Raw genomic sequence first — 25,480 nt, forward strand, 5'->3', positions numbered from 1 at the left:
TTCATTATAGTCCAGTTACTTTACTCAGAGCCTGATGCTTCATTATAGTCCAGCTACTTTACTCAGAGCCTGATGCTTCATTATAGTCCAGGTTCCACATTAATGTTTGTGTTGGTAATGACAGGTGCAGGAGACCATCAGGGAGGCCCTGGAGATGAAGACCACAGAGACAGGTGCCACAGCTGACCCCATACACCTGGGAGACTCAGCCTCCACCATTAATGTTTGTGTTGGTAATGACAGGTGCAGGAGACCATCAGGGAGGCCCTGGAGATGACGACCACAGAGACAGGTGCCACAGCTGACCCCATACACCTGGGAGACTCAGCCTCCACCATTAATGTTTGTGTTGGTAATGACAGGTGCAGGAGACCATCAGGGAGGCCCTGGAGATGATGACCACAGAGACAGGTGCCACAGCTGACCCCATACACCTGGGAGACTCAGCCTCCACCATTAATGTTTGTGTTGGTAATGACAGGTGCAGGAGACCATCAGGGAGGCCCTGGAGATGACGACCACAGAGACAGGTGCCACAGCTGACCCCGTACACCTAGGAGACTCAGCCTCCAGCATCATGAATAAAGTTCAGGAAATCACTGGAGAGATCCCCCAGAAGCAATTAACAGTAAGTTTTTTATTTTCTCTCATGGTTCATATCACAAGATATTGAGTTGCGTTTTGAGGAGAGGAAGCCTGTTCTTAGGTTTATGGAGGTTTCGCAAGGTCAACAACTGACTTTCCTTAACATACAATACACAATACTTGCCTAACTTCTGGTAAACATTTACTGGTAGGTGAACAACAGAAACAGGTGAAAAGAAACATGTGAACCATTTCTGTTCTGCATAAAAATTGAACCTGTGATCCTCTATTGAACCCGGGATCCTGGCTCCCTCACAGAGGCACAGAGAGCGGGTGACACTCCACCAACCTACCGAGAAAGCATCCAGGAAGACAGTGAACCAAAACACACCACTGCTGGGTTAGAAGAGACTGAAGCCTTGAAACTGCCAACAAACTCCCAAACAATGCCAGCTCCAACCACCCTGCCAGTAGAGGGGGCCTGGAGCTACAGGTCCAGCACCAACACCCTGCCAGTAGAGGGGGGTTGGAGCTACAGGTCCCGGACCAACCCCCTGCCAGTAGAGGGGGTGGAGCTACAGGTCCAGCACCAACCCCCTGCCAGTAGAGGAGGGCTGGAGCTACAGGTCCAGCACCAAGCCCCCTGCCAGTAGAGGGGGGCTGGAGCTACAGGTCCAGCACCAACCCCCTGCCAGTAGAGGGGGGTTGGAGCTACAGGTCCCGGACCAACCCCCTGCCAGTAGAGGGGGTGGAGCTACAGGTCCAGCACCAACCCCCTGCCAGTAGAGGAGGGCTGGAGCTACAAGTCCAGCACCAACCCCCTGCCAGTAGAGGGGGCTGGAGCTACAGGCCCAGCACCAACCCCCTGCCAGTAGAGGAGGGCTGGAGCTACAGGTCCAGCACCAACCCCCTGCCAGTAGAGAGGGGCTGGAGCTACAGGACCAGCACCAACCCCCTGCCAGTAGAGAGGGGCTGGAGCTACAGGTCCAGCACCAACCCCCTGCCAGTAGAGGTGTGCTGGAGCTACAGGTCCAGCACCAACCCCCTGCCAGTAGAGGGGGGGGTTGACCCACAGGTCCAGGACAAACCCCCTTCCAGTAGAAGGGGGCTGGAGCTACAGGTCCAGCACCAACTCTCTGCCAGTAGAGGGAGGCTGGAGCTACAGGTCCAGCACCAAGCCCCCCTGCCAGTAGAGGGGGGGGGATGGAGCTACAGGACCAGGACAAACCCCCTTCCAGTAGAGGGGGGCTGGAGCTACAGGTCCAGCACCAACCCCTTGCCAGTAGAGGAAGCGCGGGAGCTACAGAACCAGCACCATCCCCCCTGCCAGTAGAGGGGAGCTGGAGCTACAGGTCCAGCACCAACCCCCTGCCAGTAGAGGGGGCTGGAGCTACAGGTCCAGCACCAACCCCCTGCCAGAAGAGGGGGGACTGGAGCTACAGGTTCAGTACCAATTCCCTGCCAGTAGAGGGGGGGGCTGGGGCTACAGGTCCAGAACCTACCCTCTGCCAGTAGAGGGTGACTGGAGCTACAGGTCCAGCACCAACCCCCTGCCAGTAGAGGGGAGGAGTGTGTGGGGCATGAGCTACAGGTCAAGCACTAACCCCCTGCCAGTAGAAAGGGGCTGGAGTTACAGGTCCAGCACCAACCCCTTGCCAGTAGGGGGAGCGCGGGAGCTACAGGTCCAGCACCAACCCCCTGCCTGTAGAAGGGGGATGGAGCTACAGGTCCAGCATCAACCTCCTGCCAGTGGAGGAGGACTGGAGCTACAGGTCCAGCACCAACGCCCTGTCAGTAGAGGGGGCTGGATCTACAGGTTCAGCACCAACCCCCTGCCAGTAGAGGGGGGCTGGATCTACAGGTCCAGCACCAACCCCCTGCCAGTAGAGGGGGGGCTGGAGCTACAGGTTCTGCATCAATCCCCTGCCAGTAGAGGGGGGCTGGAGCTACAGGTCCAGCACATACCCCCTGCCAAATGAGGGGGGGGGGGGGCTGGAGCTACAGGTCCAGCACCAACCCCCCTGCCAGTAGAGGGGGGCTGACACTGACCACAGGTGATAATTCGGTTGACACTGTCCACAGGTGATAATGGGGATGACACTGTCCACAGGTGATAATGGGGCTGACACTGTCCACAGGTTGAGGACCTCCGCAGGATGAGGGAGCCCGTCAAGAGGCTGGTGGAGGCTGGCCGGGTGTTGGCCGTCCAGGAAGACCAAGATGGCCGCCGCTCCGCCAGGATAACTCTACAAGACGGACAGCTGTACCTCCACCCACTCCTGCGTCAGCCCACGCCCGCCCACGCCCACACCCTCCAGGTTACTTTATTACACCCAGTAGTCTTACTGACATTTCTGACTGACTGAGTTTTGATAACTAATATGATAACATTTTATTATAAAGTTATCAGTATGATTTATTTCATTTTCTGCAGGAGAGTGAGGTTGTGGGCTTGCTGGAGCCCTCCTGCACCCTGGCGTTCCTTGACCTCGGGTGGGCGGGGTCAACAAGAGGGCGGGTCACCATCCGGCTGACCCCTGACACTCCGCTGGCCAGACAGTTTGTGTTGTTGTGTACAGGCCAGCGGGGCCACACCTACCGCAACACTAAACTGTTGCGGGTGGGGAACAAGGGTCAGCCGGATGAATGGGTGGGGGGCGGAGACTACGAGAGTAATGATGGTAAGGGAGGAACCCCACTGCTGCCTGACCTCCAGGGGCGGTACCGGAGGTCAGGCCGGGCAGGAACTGTGTTGTCCTTGTGGTGGCTGGGGGGTCCCAGGTGTGCCCAGTTCGTCATCACCACCAGGGACCGCCAGGATGGTCGCCAGTGGTTAAATGTCTTCGGTGATGTGGTGAGCGGCCTGGATGTGGTGAGGGCAGCAGTCAACCACAGTGACATTAGGGAGGTGACTGTGGTGGACTGTGGTGTTGTGCTGCCACTCTAGTTCACTGTACTACCACCATCACTACTGTGGTGTTGTGCTGCCACTCTAGTTCACTGTACTACCACCATCACTACTGTGGTGTTGTGCTGCCACTCTAGTTCACTGTACCATCACCATCACTACTGTGGTGTTGTGCTGCCACTCTAGTTCACTGTACCACCACCATCACTACTGTGGTGTTGTGCTGCCACTCTAGTTCACTGTACCACCACCATCACTACTGTGGTGTTATGCTGCCACTCTAGTTCACTGTACCACCACCACCACTAGTGTGGTATTGTGATACCACTCTAGTACACTGTACCACCACCATCACTACTGTGGTGTTGTGCTGCCACTCTAGTTCACTGTACCATCACTACTGTGGTGTTGTGCTGCCACTCTAGTTCACTGTACCATCACTACTGTGGTGTTGTGCTGTCACTCTAGTTCACTGTATCACTACCATCACTACTGTGGTGTTGTGCTGCCACTCTAGTTCACTGTACCATCACTACTGTGGTGTTGTGCTGCCACTCAAGTTCACTGTACCATCACTACTGTGGTGTTGTGCTGTCACTCTAGTACACTGTACCACCACCATCACTACTGTGGTGTTGTGCTGCCACTCTAGTTCACTGTACCATCACTACTGTGTTGTTGTGCTGCCTCTCTAGTTCACTGTACCACCACCATCACTTCTGTGGTGTTGTGCTGTCACTCTAGTTCACTGTATCACTACCATCACTACTGTGGTGTTGTGCTGCCACTCTAGTTCACTGTACCATCACCATCACTACTGTGGTGTTGTGCTGCCACTCTAGTTCACTGTACCATCACTATCACTACTGTAGTGTTATGCTGCCACTCTAGTTCACTGTACCACCATCATCACTACTGTGGTGTTGTGCTGCCACTCTAGTTCACTGTACCATCACCATCACTACTGTGGTGTTGTGCTGCCACTCTAGTTCACTGTACCACCACCATCACTACTGTGGTGTTGTGCTGCCACTCTAGTTCACTGTACCACCACCATCACTACTGTGGTGTTGTGCTACCTCTCTAGTTCACTGTACCACCACCATCACTACTGTGGTGTTGTGCTGCCACTCTAGTTCACTGTACCATCACTACTGTGGTGTTGTGCTGCCACTCTAGTTCACTGTACCATCACTACTGTGGTGTTTTCCTGCCACTAATTCACTGTACCATCACCATCACTACTGTGGTGGTGTGCTGCCACTCTAGTTCACTGTACCATCACCATCACTACTGTGGTGTTGTGCTGCCATTGTAGTTCACTGTACCACCATCATCACTACTGCGGTGTAGTGCTGCCACTCTAGTTCACTGTACCATCACTACTGTGGTGTTGTGCTGCCATTCTAGTTCACTGTACCACCACCATCACTACTGTGGTGTTGTGCTGCCACTCTAGTTCACTGTACCATCACTACTGTGGTGTTGTGCTGTCACTCTAGTTCACTGTACCATCACTACTGTGGTGTTGTGCTGCCATTCTAGTTCACTGTACCATCACCATCACTACTGTGGTGTTGTGCTGCCACTCTAGTTCACTGTACCATCACTACTGTGGTGTTGTGCTGTCACTCTAGTTCACTGTACCATCACCATCACTACTGTGGTGTTTTGCTGCCTCTCTAGTTCACTGTACCATCACCATCACTACTGTGGTGTTGTGCTGCCACTCTAGTTCACTTTATCATCACTACTGTGGTGTTGTGCTGCCACTCTAGTTCACTGTACCACCACCATCACTACTGTGGTGTTGTGCTGCCACTCTAGTTCACTGTACCACCACCATCACTACTGTGGTGTTTTGCTGCCACTCTAGTTCACTGTACCATCACCATCACTACTGTGGTGTTGTGCTGCCACTCTAGTTCACTGTACCACCACCATCACTACTGTGGTGTTTTGCTGCCACTCTAGTTCACTGTACCATCACTACTGTAGTGTTGTGCTGTCACTCTAGTTCACTGTACCATCACTACTGTGGTGGTGTGCTGCCACTCTAGTTCACTGTACCATCACCATCACTACTGTGGTGTTGTGCTGCCATTGTAGTTCACTGTACCACCATCATCACTACTGCGGTGTAGTGCTGCCACTCTAGTTCACTGTACCATCACTACTGTGGTGTTGTGCTGCCATTCTAGTTCACTGTACCACCACCATCACTACTGTGGTGTTGTGCTGCCACTCTAGTTCACTGTACCATCACTACTGTGGTGTTGTGCTGTCACTCTAGTTCACTGTACCATCACTACTGTGGTGTTGTGCTGCCATTCTAGTTCACTGTACCATCACCATCACTACTGTGGTGTTGTGCTGCCACTCTAGTTCACTGTACCATCACTACTGTGGTGTTGTGCTGTCACTCTAGTTCACTGTACCATCACCATCACTACTGTGGTGTTTTGCTGCCTCTCTAGTTCACTGTACCATCACCATCACTACTGTGGTGTTGTGCTGCCACTCTAGTTCACTTTATCATCACTACTGTGGTGTTGTGCTGCCACTCGAGTTCACTGTACCACCACCATCACTACTGTGGTGTTGTGCTGCCACTCTAGTTCACTGTACCACCACCATCACTACTGTGGTGTTTTGCTGCCACTCTAGTTCACTGTACCATCACCATCACTACTGTGGTGTTGTGCTGCCACTCTAGTTCACTGTACCACCACCATCACTACTGTGGTGTTTTGCTGCCACTCTAGTTCACTGTACCATCACTACTGTAGTGTTGTGCTGCCACTCTAGTTCACTGTACCACCACCATCACTACTGTGGTGTTGTGCTGCCACTCTAGTTCACTGTACCACCACCATCACTACTGTGGTGTTGTGCTACCTCTCTAGTTCACTGTACCACCACCATCACTACTGTGGTGTTGTACTGCCACTCCAGTTCACTGTATCATCACTACTGTCGTGTTGTGCTGCCACTCTAGTTCACTGTACCATCACCATCACTACTGTGGTGTTGTGCTACCTCTCTAGTTCACTGTACCACCACCATCACTACTGTGGTGTTGTGCTGCCACTCTAGTTCACTGTACCATCACTACTGTGGTGTTGTGCTGCCACTCTAGTTCACTGTACTACCACCATCACTACTGTGGTGTTGTGCTGCCACTCTAGTTCACTGTACCATCACCATCACTACTGTGGTGTTGTGCTGCCACTCTAGTTCACTGTACCACCACCATCACTACTGTTTTGTTGTGCTACCACTCTAGTTCACTGTACCATCACCATCACTACTGTGGTGTTGTACTGCCACGCTAGTTCACTGTACCATCACCATCACTACTGTGGTGTTGTGTTGCCTCTCTAGTTCACTGTACCATCACTACTGTGTTGTTGTGCTGCCACTCTAGTTCACTGTACCATCACCATCACTACTGTGGTGTTGTGCTGCCACTCTAGTTCACTGTACCATCTCTACTGTGGTGTTGTGCTGCCACTCTAGTTCACTGTACCATCACTACTGTGGTGTTGTGCTGCCACTCTAGTTCACTGTACCACCACCATCACTACTGTGGTGTTGTGCTGCCACTCTAGTTCACTGTACCACCACCATCACTACTGTGGTGTTATGCTGCCACTCTAGTTCACTGTACCACCACCACCACTAGTGTGGTATTGTGATACCACTCTAGTACACTGTACCACCACCATCACTACTGTGGTGTTGTGCTGCCACTCTAGTTCACTGTACCATCACTACTCTGGTGTTGTGCTGCCACTCTAGTTCACTGTACCATCACTACTGTGGTGTTGTGCTGTCACTCTAGTTCACTGTATCACTACCATCACTACTGTGGTGTTGTGCTGCCACTCTAGTTCACTGTACCATCACTACTGTGGTGTTGTGCTGCCACTCTAGTTCACTGTACCATCACTACTGTGGTGTTGTGCTGCCACTCTAGTTCACTGTACTACCACCATCACTACTGTGGTGTTGTGCTGCCACTCTAGTTCACTGTACCATCACCATCACTACTGTGGTGTTGTGCTGCCACTCTAGTTCACTGTACCACCACCATCACTACTGTTTTGTTGTGCTACCACTCTAGTTCACTGTACCATCACCATCACTACTGTGGTGTTGTACTGCCACTCTAGTTCACTGTACCATCTCTACTGTGGTGTTGTGCTGCCACTCTAGTTCACTGTACCATCACTACTGTGGTGTTGTGCTGCCACTCTAGTTCACTGTACCACCACCATCACTACTGTGGTGTTGTGCTGCCACTCTAGTTCACTGTACCACCACCATCACTACTGTGGTGTTATGCTGCCACTCTAGTTCACTGTACCACCACCACCACTAGTGTGGTATTGTGATACCACTCTAGTACACTGTACCACCACCATCACTACTGTGGTGTTGTGCTGCCACTCTAGTTCACTGTACCATCACTACTCTGGTGTTGTGCTGCCACTCTAGTTCACTGTACCATCACTACTGTGGTGTTGTGCTGTCACTCTAGTTCACTGTATCACTACCATCACTACTGTGGTGTTGTGCTGCCACTCTAGTTCACTGTACCATCACTACTGTGGTGTTGTGCTGCCACTCTAGTTCACTGTACCATCACTACTGTGGTGTTGTGCTGCCACTCTAGTTCACTGTACTACCACCATCACTACTGTGGTGTTGTGCTGCCACTCTAGTTCACTGTACCATCACCATCACTACTGTGGTGTTGTGCTGCCACTCTAGTTCACTGTACCACCACCATCACTACTGTTTTGTTGTGCTACCACTCTAGTTCACTGTACCATCACCATCACTACTGTGGTGTTGTGTTGCCTCTCTAGTTCACTGTACCATCACTACTGTGTTGTTGTGCTGCCACTCTAGTTCACTGTACCATCACCATCACTACTGTGGTGTTGTGCTGCCACTCTAGTTCACTGTACCATCTCTACTGTGGTGTTGTGCTGCCACTCTAGTTCACTGTACCATCACTACTGTGGTGTTGTGCTGCCACTCTAGTTCACTGTACCACCACCATCACTACTGTGGTGTTGTGCTGCCACTCTAGTTCACTGTACCACCACCATCACTACTGTGGTGTTATGCTGCCACTCTAGTTCACTGTACCACCACCACCACTAGTGTGGTATTGTGATACCACTCTAGTACACTGTACCACCACCATCACTACTGTGGTGTTGTGCTGCCACTCTAGTTCACTGTACCATCACTACTCTGGTGTTGTGCTGCCACTCTAGTTCACTGTACCATCACTACTGTGGTGTTGTGCTGTCACTCTAGTTCACTGTATCACTACCATCACTACTGTGGTGTTGTGCTGCCACTCTAGTTCACTGTACCATCACTACTGTGGTGTTGTGCTGCCACTCTAGTTCACTGTACCATCACTACTGTGGTGTTGTGCTGCCACTCTAGTTCACTGTACTACCACCATCACTACTGTGGTGTTGTGCTGCCACTCTAGTTCACTGTACCATCACCATCACTACTGTGGTGTTGTGCTGCCACTCTAGTTCACTGTACCACCACCATCACTACTGTTTTGTTGTGCTACCACTCTAGTTCACTGTACCATCACCATCACTACTGTGGTGTTGTACTGCCACGCTAGTTCACTGTACCATCACCATCACTACTGTGGTGTTGTGTTGCCTCTCTAGTTCACTGTACCATCACTACTGTGTTGTTGTGCTGCCACTCTAGTTCACTGTACCATCACCATCACTACTGTGGTGTTGTGCTGCCACTCTAGTTCACTGTACCATCTCTACTGTGGTGTTGTGCTGCCACTCTAGTTCACTGTACCATCACTACTGTGGTGTTGTGCTGCCACTCTAGTTCACTGTACCACCACCATCACTACTGTGGTGTTGTGCTGCCACTCTAGTTCACTGTACCACCACCATCACTACTGTGGTGTTATGCTGCCACTCTAGTTCACTGTACCACCACCACCACTAGTGTGGTATTGTGATACCACTCTAGTACACTGTACCACCACCATCACTACTGTGGTGTTGTGCTGCCACTCTAGTTCACTGTACCATCACTACTCTGGTGTTGTGCTGCCACTCTAGTTCACTGTACCATCACTACTCTGGTGTTGTGCTGTCACTCTAGTTCACTGTATCACTACCATCACTACTGTGGTGTTGTGCTGCCACTCTAGTTCACTGTACCATCACTACTGTGGTGTTGTGCTGCCACTCTAGTTCACTGTACCATCACTACTGTGGTGTTGTGCTGTCACTCTAGTACACTGTACCACCACCATCACTACTGTGGTGTTGTGCTGCCATTCTAGTTCACTGTACCATAACTACTGTGTTGTTGTGCTGCCTCTCTAGTTCACTGTACCACCACCATCACTTCTTTGGTGTTGTGCTGTCACTCTAGTTCACTGTATCACTACCATCACTACTGTGGTGTTGTGCTGCCACTCTAGTTCACTGTACCATCACCATCACTACTGTGGTGTTGTGCTGCCACTCTAGTTCACTGTACCATCACTATCACTACTGTAGTGTTATGCTGCCACTCTAGTTCACTGTACCACCATCATCACTACTGTTGTGTTGTGCTGCCACTCTAGTTCACTGTACCATCACCATCACTACTGTGGTGTTGTGCTGCCACTCTAGTTCACTGTACCACCACCATCACTACTGTGGTGTTGTGCTGCCACTCTAGTTCACTGTACCACCACCATCACTACTGTGGTGTTGTGCTACCTCTCTAGTTCACTGTACCACCACCATCACTACTGTGGTGTTGTGCTGCCACTCTAGTTCACTGTACCATCACTACTGTGGTGTTGTGCTGCCACTCTAGTTCACTGTACCATCACTACTGTGGTGTTTTCCTGCCACTAATTCACTGTACCATCACCATCACTACTGTGGTGGTGTGCTGCCACTCTAGTTCACTGTACCATCACCATCACTACTGTGGTGTTGTGCTGCCATTGTAGTTCACTGTACCGCCATCATCACTACTGCGGTGTAGTGCTGCCACTCTAGTTCACTGTACCATCACTACTGTGGTGTTGTGCTGCCATTCTAGTTCACTGTACCACCACCATCACTACTGTGGTGTTGTGCTGCCACTCTAGTTCACTGTACCATCACTACTGTGGTGTTGTGCTGTCACTCTAGTTCACTGTACCATCACCATCACTACTGTGGTGTTTTGCTGCCTCTCTAGTTCACTGTACCATCACCATCACTACTGTGGTGTTGTGCTGCCACTCTAGTTCACTTTATCATCACTACTGTGGTGTTGTGCTGCCACTCTAGTTCACTGTACCACCACCATCACTACTGTGGTGTTGTGCTGCCACTCTAGTTCACTGTACCATCACTACTCTGGTGTTGTGCTGCCACTCTAGTTCACTGTACCATCACTACTGTGGTGTTGTGCTGTCACTCTAGTTCACTGTATCACTACCATCACTACTGTGGTGTTGTGCTGCCACTCTAGTTCACTGTACCATCACTACTGTGGTGTTGTGCTGCCACTCTAGTTCACTGTACCATCACTACTGTGGTGTTGTGCTGCCACTCTAGTTCACTGTACTACCACCATCACTACTGTGGTGTTGTGCTGCCACTCTAGTTCACTGTACCATCACCATCACTACTGTGGTGTTGTGCTGCCACTCTAGTTCACTGTACCACCACCATCACTACTGTTTTGTTGTGCTACCACTCTAGTTCACTGTACCATCACCATCACTACTGTGGTGTTGTACTGCCACGCTAGTTCACTGTACCATCACCATCACTACTGTGGTGTTGTGTTGCCTCTCTAGTTCACTGTACCATCACTACTGTGTTGTTGTGCTGCCACTCTAGTTCACTGTACCATCACCATCACTACTGTGGTGTTGTGCTGCCACTCTAGTTCACTGTACCATCTCTACTGTGGTGTTGTGCTGCCACTCTAGTTCACTGTACCATCACTACTGTGGTGTTGTGCTGCCACTCTAGTTCACTGTACCACCACCATCACTACTGTGGTGTTGTGCTGCCACTCTAGTTCACTGTACCACCACCATCACTACTGTGGTGTTATGCTGCCACTCTAGTTCACTGTACCACCACCACCACTAGTGTGGTATTGTGATACCACTCTAGTACACTGTACCACCACCATCACTACTGTGGTGTTGTGCTGCCACTCTAGTTCACTGTACCATCACTACTCTGGTGTTGTGCTGCCACTCTAGTTCACTGTACCATCAGTACTGTGGTGTTGTGCTGTCACTCTAGTTCACTGTATCACTACCATCACTACTGTGGTGTTGTGCTGCCACTCTAGTTCACTGTACCATCACTACTGTGGTGTTGTGCTGCCACTCTAGTTCACTGTACCATAACTACTGTGTTGTTGTGCTGCCTCTCTAGTTCACTGTACCACCACCATCACTTCTTTGGTGTTGTGCTGTCACTCTAGTTCACTGTATCACTACCATCACTACTGTGGTGTTGTGCTGCCACTCTAGTTCACTGTACCATCACCATCACTACTGTGGTGTTGTGCTGCCACTCTAGTTCACTGTACCATCACTATCACTACTGTAGTGTTATGCTGCCACTCTAGTTCACTGTACCACCATCATCACTACTGTTGTGTTGTGCTGCCACTCTAGTTCACTGTACCATCACCATCACTACTGTGGTGTTGTGCTGCCACTCTAGTTCACTGTACCACCACCATCACTACTGTGGTGTTGTGCTGCCACTCTAGTTCACTGTACCACCACCATCACTACTGTGGTGTTGTGCTACCTCTCTAGTTCACTGTACCACCACCATCACTACTGTGGTGTTGTGCTGCCACTCTAGTTCACTGTACCATCACTACTGTGGTGTTGTGCTGCCACTCTAGTTCACTGTACCATCACTACTGTGGTGTTTTCCTGCCACTAATTCACTGTACCATCACCATCACTACTGTGGTGGTGTGCTGCCACTCTAGTTCACTGTACCATCACCATCACTACTGTGGTGTTGTGCTGCCATTGTAGTTCACTGTACCGCCATCATCACTACTGCGGTGTAGTGCTGCCACTCTAGTTCACTGTACCATCACTACTGTGGTGTTGTGCTGCCATTCTAGTTCACTGTACCACCACCATCACTACTGTGGTGTTGTGCTGCCACTCTAGTTCACTGTACCATCACTACTGTGGTGTTGTGCTGTCACTCTAGTTCACTGTACCATCACCATCACTACTGTGGTGTTTTGCTGCCTCTCTAGTTCACTGTACCATCACCATCACTACTGTGGTGTTGTGCTGCCACTCTAGTTCACTTTATCATCACTACTGTGGTGTTGTGCTGCCACTCTAGTTCACTGTACCACCACCATCACTACTGTGGTGTTGTGCTGCCACTCTAGTTCACTGTACCACCACCATCACTACTGTGGTGTTTTGCTGCCACTCTAGTTCACTGTACCATCACCATCACTACTGTGGTGTTGTGCTGCCACTCTAGTTCACTGTAACACCACCATCACTACTGTGGTGTTTTGCTGCCACTCTAGTTCACTGTACCATCACTACTGTAGTGTTGTGCTGTCACTCTAGTTCACTGTACCATCACTACTGTGGTGGTGTGCTGCCACTCTAGTTCACTGTACCATCACCATCACTACTGTGGTGTTGTGCTGCCATTGTAGTTCACTGTACCACCATCATCACTACTGCGGTGTAGTGCTGCCACTCTAGTTCACTGTACCATCACTACTGTGGTGTTGTGCTGCCATTCTAGTTCACTGTACCACCACCATCACTACTGTGGTGTTGTGCTGCCACTCTAGTTCACTGTACCATCACTACTGTGGTGTTGTGCTGTCACTCTAGTTCACTGTACCATCACTACTGTGGTGTTGTGCTGCCATTCTAGTTCACTGTACCATCACCATCACTACTGTGGTGTTGTGCTGCCACTCTAGTTCACTGTACCATCACTACTGTGGTGTTGTGCTGTCACTCTAGTTCACTGTACCATCACCATCACTACTGTGGTGTTTTGCTGCCTCTCTAGTTCACTGTACCATCACCATCACTACTGTGGTGTTGTGCTGCCACTCTAGTTCACTTTATCATCACTACTGTGGTGTTGTGCTGCCACTCTAGTTCACTGTACCACCACCATCACTACTGTGGTGTTGTGCTGCCACTCTAGTTCACTGTACCACCACCATCACTACTGTGGTGTTTTGCTGCCACTCTAGTTCACTGTACCATCACCATCACTACTGTGGTGTTGTGCTGCCACTCTAGTTCACTGTACCACCACCATCACTACTGTGGTGTTTTGCTGCCACTCTAGTTCACTGTACCATCACTACTGTAGTGTTGTGCTGCCACTCTAGTTCACTGTACCACCACCATCACTACTGTGGTGTTGTGCTGCCACTCTAGTTCACTGTACCACCACCATCACTACTGTGGTGTTGTGCTACCTCTCTAGTTCACTCTACCACCACCATCACTACTGTGGTGTTGTACTGCCACTCCAGTTCACTGTATCATCACTACTGTCGTGTTGTGCTGCCACTCTAGTTCACTGTACCATCACCATCACTACTGTGGTGTTGTGCTACCTCTCTAGTTCACTGTACCACCACCATCACTACTGTGGTGTTGTGCTGCCACTCTAGTTCACTGTACCATCACTACTGTGGTGTTGTGCTGCCACTCTAGTTCACTGTACTACCACCATCACTACTGTGGTGTTGTGCTGCCACTCTAGTTCACTGTACCATCACCATCACTACTGTGGTGTTGTGCTGCCACTCTAGTTCACTGTACCACCACCATCACTACTGTTTTGTTGTGCTACCACTCTAGTTCACTGTACCATCACCATCACTACTGTGGTGTTGTACTGCCACGCTAGTTCACTGTACCATCACCATCACTACTGTGGTGTTGTGTTGCCTCTCTAGTTCACTGTACCATCACTACTGTGTTGTTGTGCTGCCACTCTAGTTCACTGTACCATCACCATCACTACTGTGGTGTTGTGCTGCCACTCTAGTTCACTGTACCATCTCTACTGTGGTGTTGTGCTGCCACTCTAGTTCACTGTACCATCACTACTGTGGTGTTGTGCTGCCACTCTAGTTCACTGTACCACCACCATCACTACTGTGGTGTTGTGCTTCCACTCTAGTTCGCTGTACCATCTCTACTGTGGTGTTGTGCTGCCACTCTAGTTCACTGTACCATCACTACTGTGGTGTTGTGCTGCCACTCTAGTTCACTGTACCACCACCATCACTACTGTGGTGTTGTCCTGCCACTCTAGTTCACTGTACCACCACCATCACTACTGTGGTGTTGTGTTGCCACTCTAGTTCACTGTACCACCACCATCACTACTGTGGTGTTGTCCTGCCACTCTAGTTCACTGTACCATCACTACTGTGGTGTTGTGCTGCCACTCTAGTTCACTGTACCATCACCATCACTACTGTGGTGTTGTGCTGCCACTCTAGTTCACTGTACCATCACCATCACTACTGTGGTGTTGTGCTACCACTCTAGTTCACTGTACCATCACTACTGTGGTGTTGTGCTACCACTCTAGTTCACTGTACCATCACTACTGTGGTGTTGTGCTGCCACTCTAGTTCACTGTACCATCACCATCACTACTGTGGTGTTGTGCTACCACTCTAGTTCACTGTACCATCACTACTGTGGTGTTGTGCTGCCACTCTAGTTCACTGTACCATCACCATCACTACTGTGGTGTTGTGCTGCCACTCAAGTTCACTGTACCATCACCATCACTACTGTGGTGTAGTGCTGCCACTCTAGTTCACTGTACCATCACCATCACAACTGTGGTGTTGTGCTACCACTCTAGTTCACTGTACCATCACCATCACTACTGTGGTGTTGTGCTGCCACTCTAGTTCACTGTACCATCACCATCACTACTGTGGTGTTGTGCTACCACTCTAGTTCACTGTACCATCACTACTGTGGTGTTGTGCTGCCACTCTAGTTCACTGTACCATCACCATCACTACTGTGGTGTTGTGCTGCCACTCAAGTTCACTGTACCATCACCATCACTACTGTGGTGTAGTGCTGCCACTCTAGTTCACTGTACCATCACCATCACAACTGTGGTGTTGTGCTACCACTCTAGTTCACTGTACCATCACCATCACTACTGTGGTGTTGTGCTGCCACTCTAGTTCACTGTACCATCACTACTGTGGTGTTGTGCTGCCACTCTAGTTCACTGTACCACCACCATCACTACTGTGATGGTGTGCTGCCACTCTAGTTCACTGTACTACCACCATCACTACTGTGGTGTTGTGCTGCCACTCTAGTTCACTGTACCACCACCATCACTACTGTGGTGTTGTGCTGCCACTCTAGTTCACTGTAACACCACCATCATTAATGTGGTGTTGTGCTGTCACTCTAGTTCACTGTACCATCACCATCACTACTGTGGTGTTGTGCTGCCACTCTAGTTCACTGTACCATCACTACTGTAGTGTTGTGCTGCCACTCTAGTTCACTGTACCACCACCATCACTACTGTGGTGTTGTGCTCCCACTCTAGTTCACTGTACCACCACCATCACTACTGTGGTGTTTGCTGCCACTCTAGTTCACTGTAACACCACCATCACTACTGTGGTGTTGTGCTGTCACTCTAGTTCACTGTACCATCACCATCACTCTTGCATCACTGCGTGTTTTGATGCCAATGTAATTTAAGGACAGACTTTTTTCACAATATCATCATAACTTCACTATCTTTGGTATTATACTTTGGTATCATATACCTGACAATCACGGCTGTATCACCATCAATGCTATATCTTCCCAGTCCTGTAACCTATCATTGCTGTATCACTATAGCTTCACTATCACCTCTATATATCACCATCACCTCAGGCCCCACACTTGGGGTCATATACTGACCATGTTGAATAACAAACTGTTGGTGTCACTATATGACAGCTATTGTCACTGTTATATCACCAACAGCTCACTATCACATAACACTATCACTGCTACACCAACATCATTTCACTTTCACTGCATTATCTTCTCGTTGATATTTTTCCTCCTTACATTTACTGATATATCACTATCACTGTCATATCACTATCACCTCACTATCACTGCTATTTCACTATTACACGGGTGTGTTGTGATATTACCATACTGGACCATGGTGTGTTGTGATATTCCCATACTGGTCCATGGTGTGTTGTGATATTACCATACTGGACCATGGTGTGTTGTGATATTACCATACTGGTCCATGGTGTGTTGTGATATTACCATACTGGACCATGGTGTGTTGTGATATTCCCATACTGGACCATGGTGTGTTGTGATATTATCATACTGGACCATGGTGTGTTGTGATATTACCATACTGGACCATGGTGTGTTGTGATATTACCATACTGGACCATGGTGTGTTGTGATATTACCATACTGGTCCATGGTGTGTTGTGATATTACCATACTGGACCATGGTGTGTTGTGATATTACCATACTGGTCCATAGTGTGTTGTAATATTAACATACTGGTCCATGGTGTGTTGTGATATTACCATACTGGTCCATGGTGTGTTGTGATATTACCATACTGGACCATGGTGTGTTGTGATATTACCACACTGGACCATGGTGTGTTGTGATATTACCATACTGGACCATGGTGTGTTGTGATATTACAATACTGGCCCATGGTGTGTTGTGATATTACCATACTGGTCCATGGTGTGTTGTGATATTACCATACTGGACCATGGTGTGTTGTGATATTACCATACTGGTCCATAGTGTGTTGTAATATTAACATACTGGTCCATGGTGTGTTGTGATATTACCATACTGGTCCATGGTGTGTTGTAATATTACCATACTGGTCCATGGTGTGTTGTGATATTACCATACTGGTCAATGGTGTGTTGTGGTATTACCATACTGGTCCATTGTGTGTTGTGGTATTACCATACTGGACCATGGTGTGTTGTGATATTACCATACTGGACCATGGTGTGTTGTGGTATTACCATACTGGTCCATGGTGTGTTGTGGTATTACCATACTGGTCCATGGTGTGTTGTGATATTACCATACTGGTCCATGGTGTGTTGTGATATTACCATACTGGTCCATGGTGTGTTGTGATATTACCATACTGGCCCATGGTGTGTTGTGATATTACCATACTGGACCATGGTGTGTTGTGGTATTACCATACTGGACCATGGTGTGTTGTGATATTACCATACTGGACCATGGTGTGTTGTGATATTACCATACTGGTCCATGGTGTGTTGTGATATTACCATACTGGACCATGGTGTGTTGTGATATTCCCATACTGGACCATGGTGTGTTGTGATATTATCATACTGGACCATGGTGTGTTGTGATATTACCATACTGGACCATGGTGTGTTGTGATATTACCATACTGGACCATGGTGTGTTGTGATATTACCATACTGGTCCATGGTGTGTTGTGATATTACCATACTGGACCATGGTGTGTTGTGATATTACCATACTGGTCCACAGTGTGTTGTAATATTAACATACTGGTCCATGGTGTGTTGTGATATTACCATACTGGTCCATGGTGTGTTGTGATATTACCATACTGGACCATGGTGTGTTGTGATATTACCATACTGGTCCATGGTGTGTTGTGATATTACCATATGGGTGTGAGGTGGTGTTATGCCCACACATACACCAGTATGATCATACTGTAGCTGGTGTATGATGTGCTCAAACTGTATAGTGATGTCTTGGCTGATTAGCCTAGTGTCATGAATATTAATTTATGTAGTTATTCTTCTTTCGACAACACACTAGTATTAAATGTGTATTGCCAATGTATTCCATATATATCTATGTATATTATATATCTGTACTATAAGTCCTTGCCATGTATTTGTGGATATATATTAGAAGTCTAGTGAATAGCAGTAGCCTAATGTCATGTAGCTTGAAAAACATCTGTATATGCTTTTATTATGGAATGCTACATAATGCTGTATAGGAAATATTATGTGAACTATGATGGAGAATGTATAAATTTAGGTCTCGGAAGTATTACTGTCATGTATACTGTGTAATTTCCTTTCATTATTGTTCATTGCATTGTCCTCTAACATTAAATTATATTTTGGCACTGTGAGATGTATACCACATAGACATGGTTTTGATACACATGTTTTATATATATATACTTTATATTGTATTCATGTATACTTATGTATAATGGCTGGCTGACAGACGTCTTGAAATCCTCCCTTAACCCCTCCTCCCCTCTCCCGCCAGTGTTACCATGTCTTGCCAATATGAATTCTTTGTTCACATATTTTTATATCGTTATATAATCTTTAATGTACTGAATTATTGATATGTAAGGTTGTGTATTATAGTCTTTATTTTGTTGATATATGAATTAGAAGTTCTTGATCGAGATATGTCTGTGTATGAGCTTGAGATATTTGAAAGAGAGGCGTCAGCTGACTCATAGAGGTGGATACAGTGTCGCTCCCGGCCAGCATGGCTCTGGGCGGTCACTCTTTGATTTTCTCAGTCGATTATTATTATTAACATCTTTATTGACAAAAATAATTATAATTTTGCCTAATCTGAGGATTTTGATAAAGTCTTATTAAAGTGAGGATAATGCTGGTATTCACTGTCACGCAGGACAGAGGGTCATACACAACACAATAGGTCTAAACTGTAGGCTGAAGCACATATATATCATGGTTACAATCAATGTTTTAATGTATGGATATGTGAAAACAACTTTCTATTGTGCACTGCCACACAAGAGCAGGGATGGTTCATAAGTGATGCAGCTTAGAAGTAATATAAATAAAATTGTTCTTCATTCTTTAAAATGGACAAGCAAATTTTGGATAAATTGTTAGGATGTCGTCCAGAACACCTGAGTCAATAAAATAGTTACACAGTTGGTGGTACAAGAGGCCAGGAGGCCTGAAGTCCTTTACGGTTTCACATTCAACAATATAGTGTTCTAGTGAATGCATTAAAGGTTTATCACAGAATTTACAATCTGAGTATTCTGGTAGTGGCTCAGCCTCACTAACCTGCCAGATGTGTCTATAGCCAAGGCGAATTCGCGCAATGACTACATCACACTGCCTGGTTCGGTTACTGTGCTGACCATACAAATACCTATTATTACAAAACTTGTCATAACTTTTAATACTGCAGCTTTCAGGTCTCTGGGCATTTCTTAGTTCTTCTAAATCTGAATTAATTTCTTTAATTTGTATGTTTCTAATAATTGCATTAGTTAGTCCAAAGTCATAATCAATGTTTTCTTTCCTGCAAGCCTCATTGGCCAATCGATCTACAAAGTCATGTTTTCCAACTCCAACATGGGATGGGATCCACACAAATTTTATACAAGAGTTATTATCATTGGCAAAAATTACATTCCGTTTAATATTACAAGCTACTTCCAACATACATTGTGATGGGTTATTTAAGGACTGCAGAGCACTTTTAGAGTCACAGAAAATAACTCCACCACCATTGAGCTTAAGGTATTCAGTGGCTAGATAAATGCCCAGTAGCTCGGTCTGTGTCGTGCTTGCCCAGTTGTTCAATCTCTATGTACTAGACATGATCATTTCATTCCACTTATATACTGCACATGCACAACCTGTTCTACCAATGCCTAACTGCGCAGAGCCATCAGTAAAGGCATAGGATTCAGTGGGTTTGAGAATTTGAAGATGACTGTCAATAGCTTCTAATGTTATACATCTCAAAATGTCAGTGTTATACATTTGTTTTACACTGATGGGGGGTATAATGCCGAGAGACCTCCACATCTTTCCAAGGGGGAATATTGTGAACAGTTTTATCAGGGTTAAGAGACACATTCAGTTTCTGAAGATTATAGGCACAACAACTGAGCCACACACTGTAGGGAGCTTTTTGCGGCGGATTGAGGGAACAGTCAGAATTGTTTAGAATGGATCTCAATTTAATTTGAATAGAGCTGGGGGACCATTATTTTTCAAAGTTTTGGCGCAAAACATAGTATTAAGTAGAACTATTCTTTCGTAAATTGAAGGGAAGTTTAGTTCCTTTCTCATGTTAACAATTCTGACAGTTCTAGGACAACCCAGGATGATGCGCATGGCATCATTCTGTACTACATCTAGGCCTTGTAATTGTTTAGGAGAAAAATTAAGAAGGTGCAAGGCATAATAATCAAGAACAGATCGTGTAAAGGCAATATAAAAACTACGAGTATATTTTATGTTACTGAAAAATCCTTTGCCAACAAGAGTTCTCAGTCGAGCGCATGTGTTGTCGCTACGGCCCGGGTCTTGTGACCTTATTTGTGTCATTTGACTGTTAGGATATCTGTCATGTTGTAGTAATGTATACCATGGATCAATTCTACCATTGTGTATCCTTTATACCAGGTGATAGGTGCTGTTATATATATTAGTGAGGTGGGTACCTGAGGATCTTAAGTGATGCCATTGTGCTGTATATGATATTGATTCCTCATGCCTCATTTGTTAATGGTTCTGACACCACCACCACCCTGTATTGGCATTAGCAGCTTAATAGGCGCTAGTGTCCCACTGCGCCACGATAGAGCCTGGCGTCAGCTAGTGCTGATTGTATGCAGTTTTGAGACCTGTTGATGATCATGCCCAGCTTTGAGAAGCTGGATAAATCATTGAGTGTGAGTTTATAGATTGTATTATTTTTGTTATGTTCATTTATGTTAATACCCAGTAAACTGGAATATTTTTTGTTAGCCTTTCACTCCCCTAGACACTTATTGATATTTGGCCAGGCTATGTTTTCCATTGATGCTGTGTGTGTGTGTATATGTATATGTATATGTATATGTGTATATATATATATATATATATATATATATATATATATATATATATATATATATATATATATATATATATATATATATAATATATAATATATAATATATAATATATATTGGGAGTTCATAACCTCATATCATAACAGGTGGGGATAATTTCTTAGTTCTTTCTCACCCAACTTGGGAGTGTCAACAAGAATCACTGCTGTCGTTGCTGAGCAGCAATATGAGCCCAGAGGTCCACTTTGGATAGTCGTTGTCCCTGTGAGGCTTTGGGCACCCCCAGCTCCACTGGTTCCTCCCCTCAACTGTGAAGGAAAGAAAGCTCTGCTTCTGGCACTTCACTGATGCCAGTAACACCCAGAGAGTCACCTGGTGAGGCCTCACATCAACCATATGTGCACCAACCATACCAGATTGAAGAAATGCAATTTATTTATATACAAGTAGGTACATTTGGTTTATAAGAATACATAGCAATGATGTTTTTACATTCTTGTAAATCCTTGTAAATTAGAACAGAAAGCCACTCAAGAGAACAAGAACACTCCAAAATATTTATTTAAGAACATTTAATACAAATAAATGATGATGACCAATATTGATATTAACTGAGGCTGGACCCACAACCCCTCAGTGTACTCTTCTTGAACTCTCCTCAACACTCCCGTTACACCATGTCACAAACATGTTGTTAATTATCTTATCACACGTGACTGTCTCCTCTGTAACTGAGGTGAACCTTTGGTCAAAACTGTACATACAACTAATGTGCTCAATATCTTCACCACATAACCTTCACTTCCTGGCCAAAAATAGTTACCAATAAATCAACATATGGTCAAACCCTTCACATAATGTTCAACAATAAATGGGTACATTAACTTGCACATATATGTCTAATATTGGTAAGTCCGTTGATGATTGTTCATCAGTAACATTCCTTGAGGTAATTAAGATCAGCCATTCTCGACACCAAGACAAAAGAATATTACATGCATGGAAAGGTATGAGCAGTTGGTCATAGGAGACACTGCTAACGACCCGTTGTTGAGTGCCTTAAACACTCCAATGGGATGTTGGGGCAATGTTTACACTGATGCATCTGGCAGCGTGGCGCCTCCCTTGCTGGCTGAGACCCAGTAACAGTCTGGGCTTCACACTGTCCTCCAAATATATCAACCCAGCCTCTTGTTTACACACTGCTTTTGTAACTGTGTGCACCTGTGTACTGCTGTGTAACTATGTGCACCTGTGTACTGCTGTGGGAGTGGACGGGGTTAGAGGGAAAGACCCGGCTTAAAAAAGGTGAAACGTATAAGAGTCAATATCTTCACTAGTCTATAATCACATCGCCACCATTCTAGTTCTCTTCACACAATGAGACTTTCCACCTGCAGAGTTCAGTATGGTCATCCCGTGCAATTGGTGTTTGCTAGAGATGAATTTATAATAATCTGACCCAATTAACACTCCTATATCTTTGATACGGTCAGATTTGTTTTATGGATCAGCTAATTTGACTCGCTGCTCTTTTAAATGTTTAATTGTGATCCCTAGACCTGGTACATGTAGGTCAGATGGGATTGTGTCCACGACTATAGAGAATACAGGTCTGAGGTAACCACCCAAGGGAATGTAGGGTTTGACCACGTTGTAGGGTTTAGGTCCACTGTTGGATAATAACCCAAGTATATTCAGGGTGACCTGCATCACTGGTTTGAATTCCATTTGTTCTGTCGCCCTCTGTGTGACAAAGGTTTTCTTGGAACCCTCATAAAACAGCCTAAGACTAGTAGTTTCCTTTTCCCCTGAGGCAGAGTTAACATGGCTGTTGGCAGGGTTGCAGCAGTGTTGGTTTGGGTCAGTATAACCCCTGTACTGCCTTCCACTTGACAGTCGTTGTCTGCTGCAGTAGTTTAGGGTTTAACGCCGGGTGACGATGGAGTTGGTCTCCTACCGTCACTCCTTCACATTCCTGCCCGTTGTTGACGTGAGGAGGCTTGGTGGGCTGCTGTCAGAGTGTGATGCTCCATGGGACAGCATTTCCTCTGTCCTTTAGTAGCCTTATGCTTCTAAAGGACATACCTCATTGTCCTTTCGTGAGAGGGGCTTAGTGGGCAGCAGTCATGGTATGATATTCCATGGGACAGTCCTCTGCCGTCTTCACTAATCATGTTGGATGCTATTTCTTCTTCCTCAGGTTTCGTTTTGCCTCCCCCCCCCCCCTCTTCTTCTTTCTAATTGTCATTTCCCGCCGATCTTTTGCATGGCTTCATTATTCTTTCGAACATCTTCTGTTTTGAAGCCCGGATGTTTGGGGAGGCACACTTTCACCCGTAGAACTGTGGTACCCGACGTTGCGAGGGAGGAGACGCTTTTATTGTCAATCCTCGCCTTCGTTGCTGAACCCGATTTTGACGGACTGACGGTTCTTAAGGTGATGATTGCGGGGAGTACACTCATGATGCACCCCTGGGGAGGGGGGGGGCATCTTGCCAGGTGTTCTATCTTCTAATTGTGGCTCCATGATGGGTATGGGGGTTTATTCGTAAATTAAATTAATACCTGCTCATTCCTATGCCACTGAATGATCCTCTTATAACTTCCCCAGGCTCGTGGCGTGGGCGACCAAGCCCCCGTGGCGGACTGTGTTGGAAGATTGGGCTCTTTAGCTCCCGCAACATTGGGCCCAGATCAAGCTACTCCTTTGACCCTATCGACTAACTCCCTCCGGTCCCCTCCCACCTCTGTGGTAGGGTTGAGCTCCACGACCCCAGGGATGACCACGTCAGCACCTTTTACCTCCCCCCTCTCCCCACTCTTACTGGGAGTGCTTCATCCCCCCCCCCCCCCACAGCTGCACTCGCATGATTCCTGCCAGTGCTAATATGTTCCACACCTTGTTTGGCCCTGCTATGTGGACTAAATACTTTGATCTCAACCATCTGCATTCTACACGGCCTGATGATTTCTTCCTCCATAAACACCCCGCTGATTCAGTGGATACCTCTGTTTCTTTTAACCTCACCCGTACTGGTTCATGTGTCATTGCTGCTCCTTCTCAGGAAGCAGCTGCCCACTTAGCCATATTGTCCAGCATTGGGGAGACCCCTGTTAGGATCTCCAAAAATACCTGGTTAAATGTCAGTATTGGCACTGTTATCCGCCCGCACTATGTTGCGGCTGGTGTTAGGGACCTGAAAGACTGCCACGAGGATATTAAACATATCCTTGCAGCCCAAGGCCATTCTGTCCTCCAGGTTGATACGTTCACCCAAACCTTTCGTGGTCGTCACCAGCCTCTTCGCAACCATGCAAACCATGCTCTGAAACTCTCCCTGGACAGATGTAATAGGACCCATTATCACCACACCAGAAATAAATATCTGTTTGATATCCCCAGGATCAAACTTAATCTGTGTAAACACTCTATGCAAATTAAGGGACCTAGTCTATGGAACCCACTCCCTAGTGAATTGAAAAGCTGTCAAACTTTTGCGTCATTTAAAAACAAAACCAAAAAGTACCTAATTTCATCTTCGTAGTTTCCTACATTGAACTTTAAATTTGCTCTGTATCTAGTGTTAGCCAATCTCCCAATCTTTATGTACTTAACCCAAACAACCTTATCATTGTGTTCATTGCTGTCTTCTTTTATGTGCTAGCTATATGCTGTATTGTGCCTACTAATTTTTGTTAAATTACCATTCAAGCTGTCATTGCAGTCAATCTGAGCTACCTATGTGCCTTAATATGCCTACAATTTTCTCTCAATTTTTATTTTTTTTTCTTGCTATGTAACTGTTATAATTTTTATAAATTTTGCAAGTATTTACCTACTTAAAATTTTCTTAGATTAAGGACCTGCCCGAAACGCTGCGCGTACTAATGGCTTTACAAGAGTGTAATTACTATGCTATGTATCCGCACAATCCCAATGTACCTTCTTGTATATATATAAATAAATAAATAAATAAATTAATAAATAAATATATAAAT

General features: G+C 46.7%; 1 protein-coding gene across 1 annotated transcript; it reads left to right on the forward strand.

Moving 5' to 3' along the window:
- Window positions 1-360: 360 nt before the first annotated feature.
- On the forward strand, window positions 361-17,082 carry LOC138361201 (peptidyl-prolyl cis-trans isomerase-like). The gene is made up of 3 exons (XM_069320622.1): window positions 361-628; window positions 2,724-2,903; window positions 3,020-17,082. The coding sequence occupies exons 1-3, from the start codon at window positions 512-514 to the stop codon at window positions 3,530-3,532; spliced, it is 810 nt and encodes a 269-aa protein (XP_069176723.1). The 5' UTR covers window positions 361-511; the 3' UTR covers window positions 3,533-17,082.
- Window positions 17,083-25,480: the final 8,398 nt, after the last annotated feature.

This window comes from Procambarus clarkii, unplaced genomic scaffold (genome assembly GCF_040958095.1).
Source record: "Procambarus clarkii isolate CNS0578487 unplaced genomic scaffold, FALCON_Pclarkii_2.0 HiC_scaffold_257, whole genome shotgun sequence".
Taxonomy (NCBI): Eukaryota; Metazoa; Arthropoda; class Malacostraca; order Decapoda; family Cambaridae; genus Procambarus; species Procambarus clarkii.

Coding starts and splice junctions, on each gene's coding strand:
- LOC138361201 (XM_069320622.1), top strand. CDS start 512: ATGACGACCACAGAGACAGGTGCCACAGCTGACCCCGTACACCTAGGA. Junction 629..2,723: donor TCCCCCAGAAGCAATTAACA/GTAAGTTTTTTA, acceptor CACTGTCCACAG/GTTGAGGACCTCCGCAGGAT. Junction 2,904..3,019: donor CCCACGCCCACACCCTCCAG/GTTACTTTATTA, acceptor CATTTTCTGCAG/GAGAGTGAGGTTGTGGGCTT.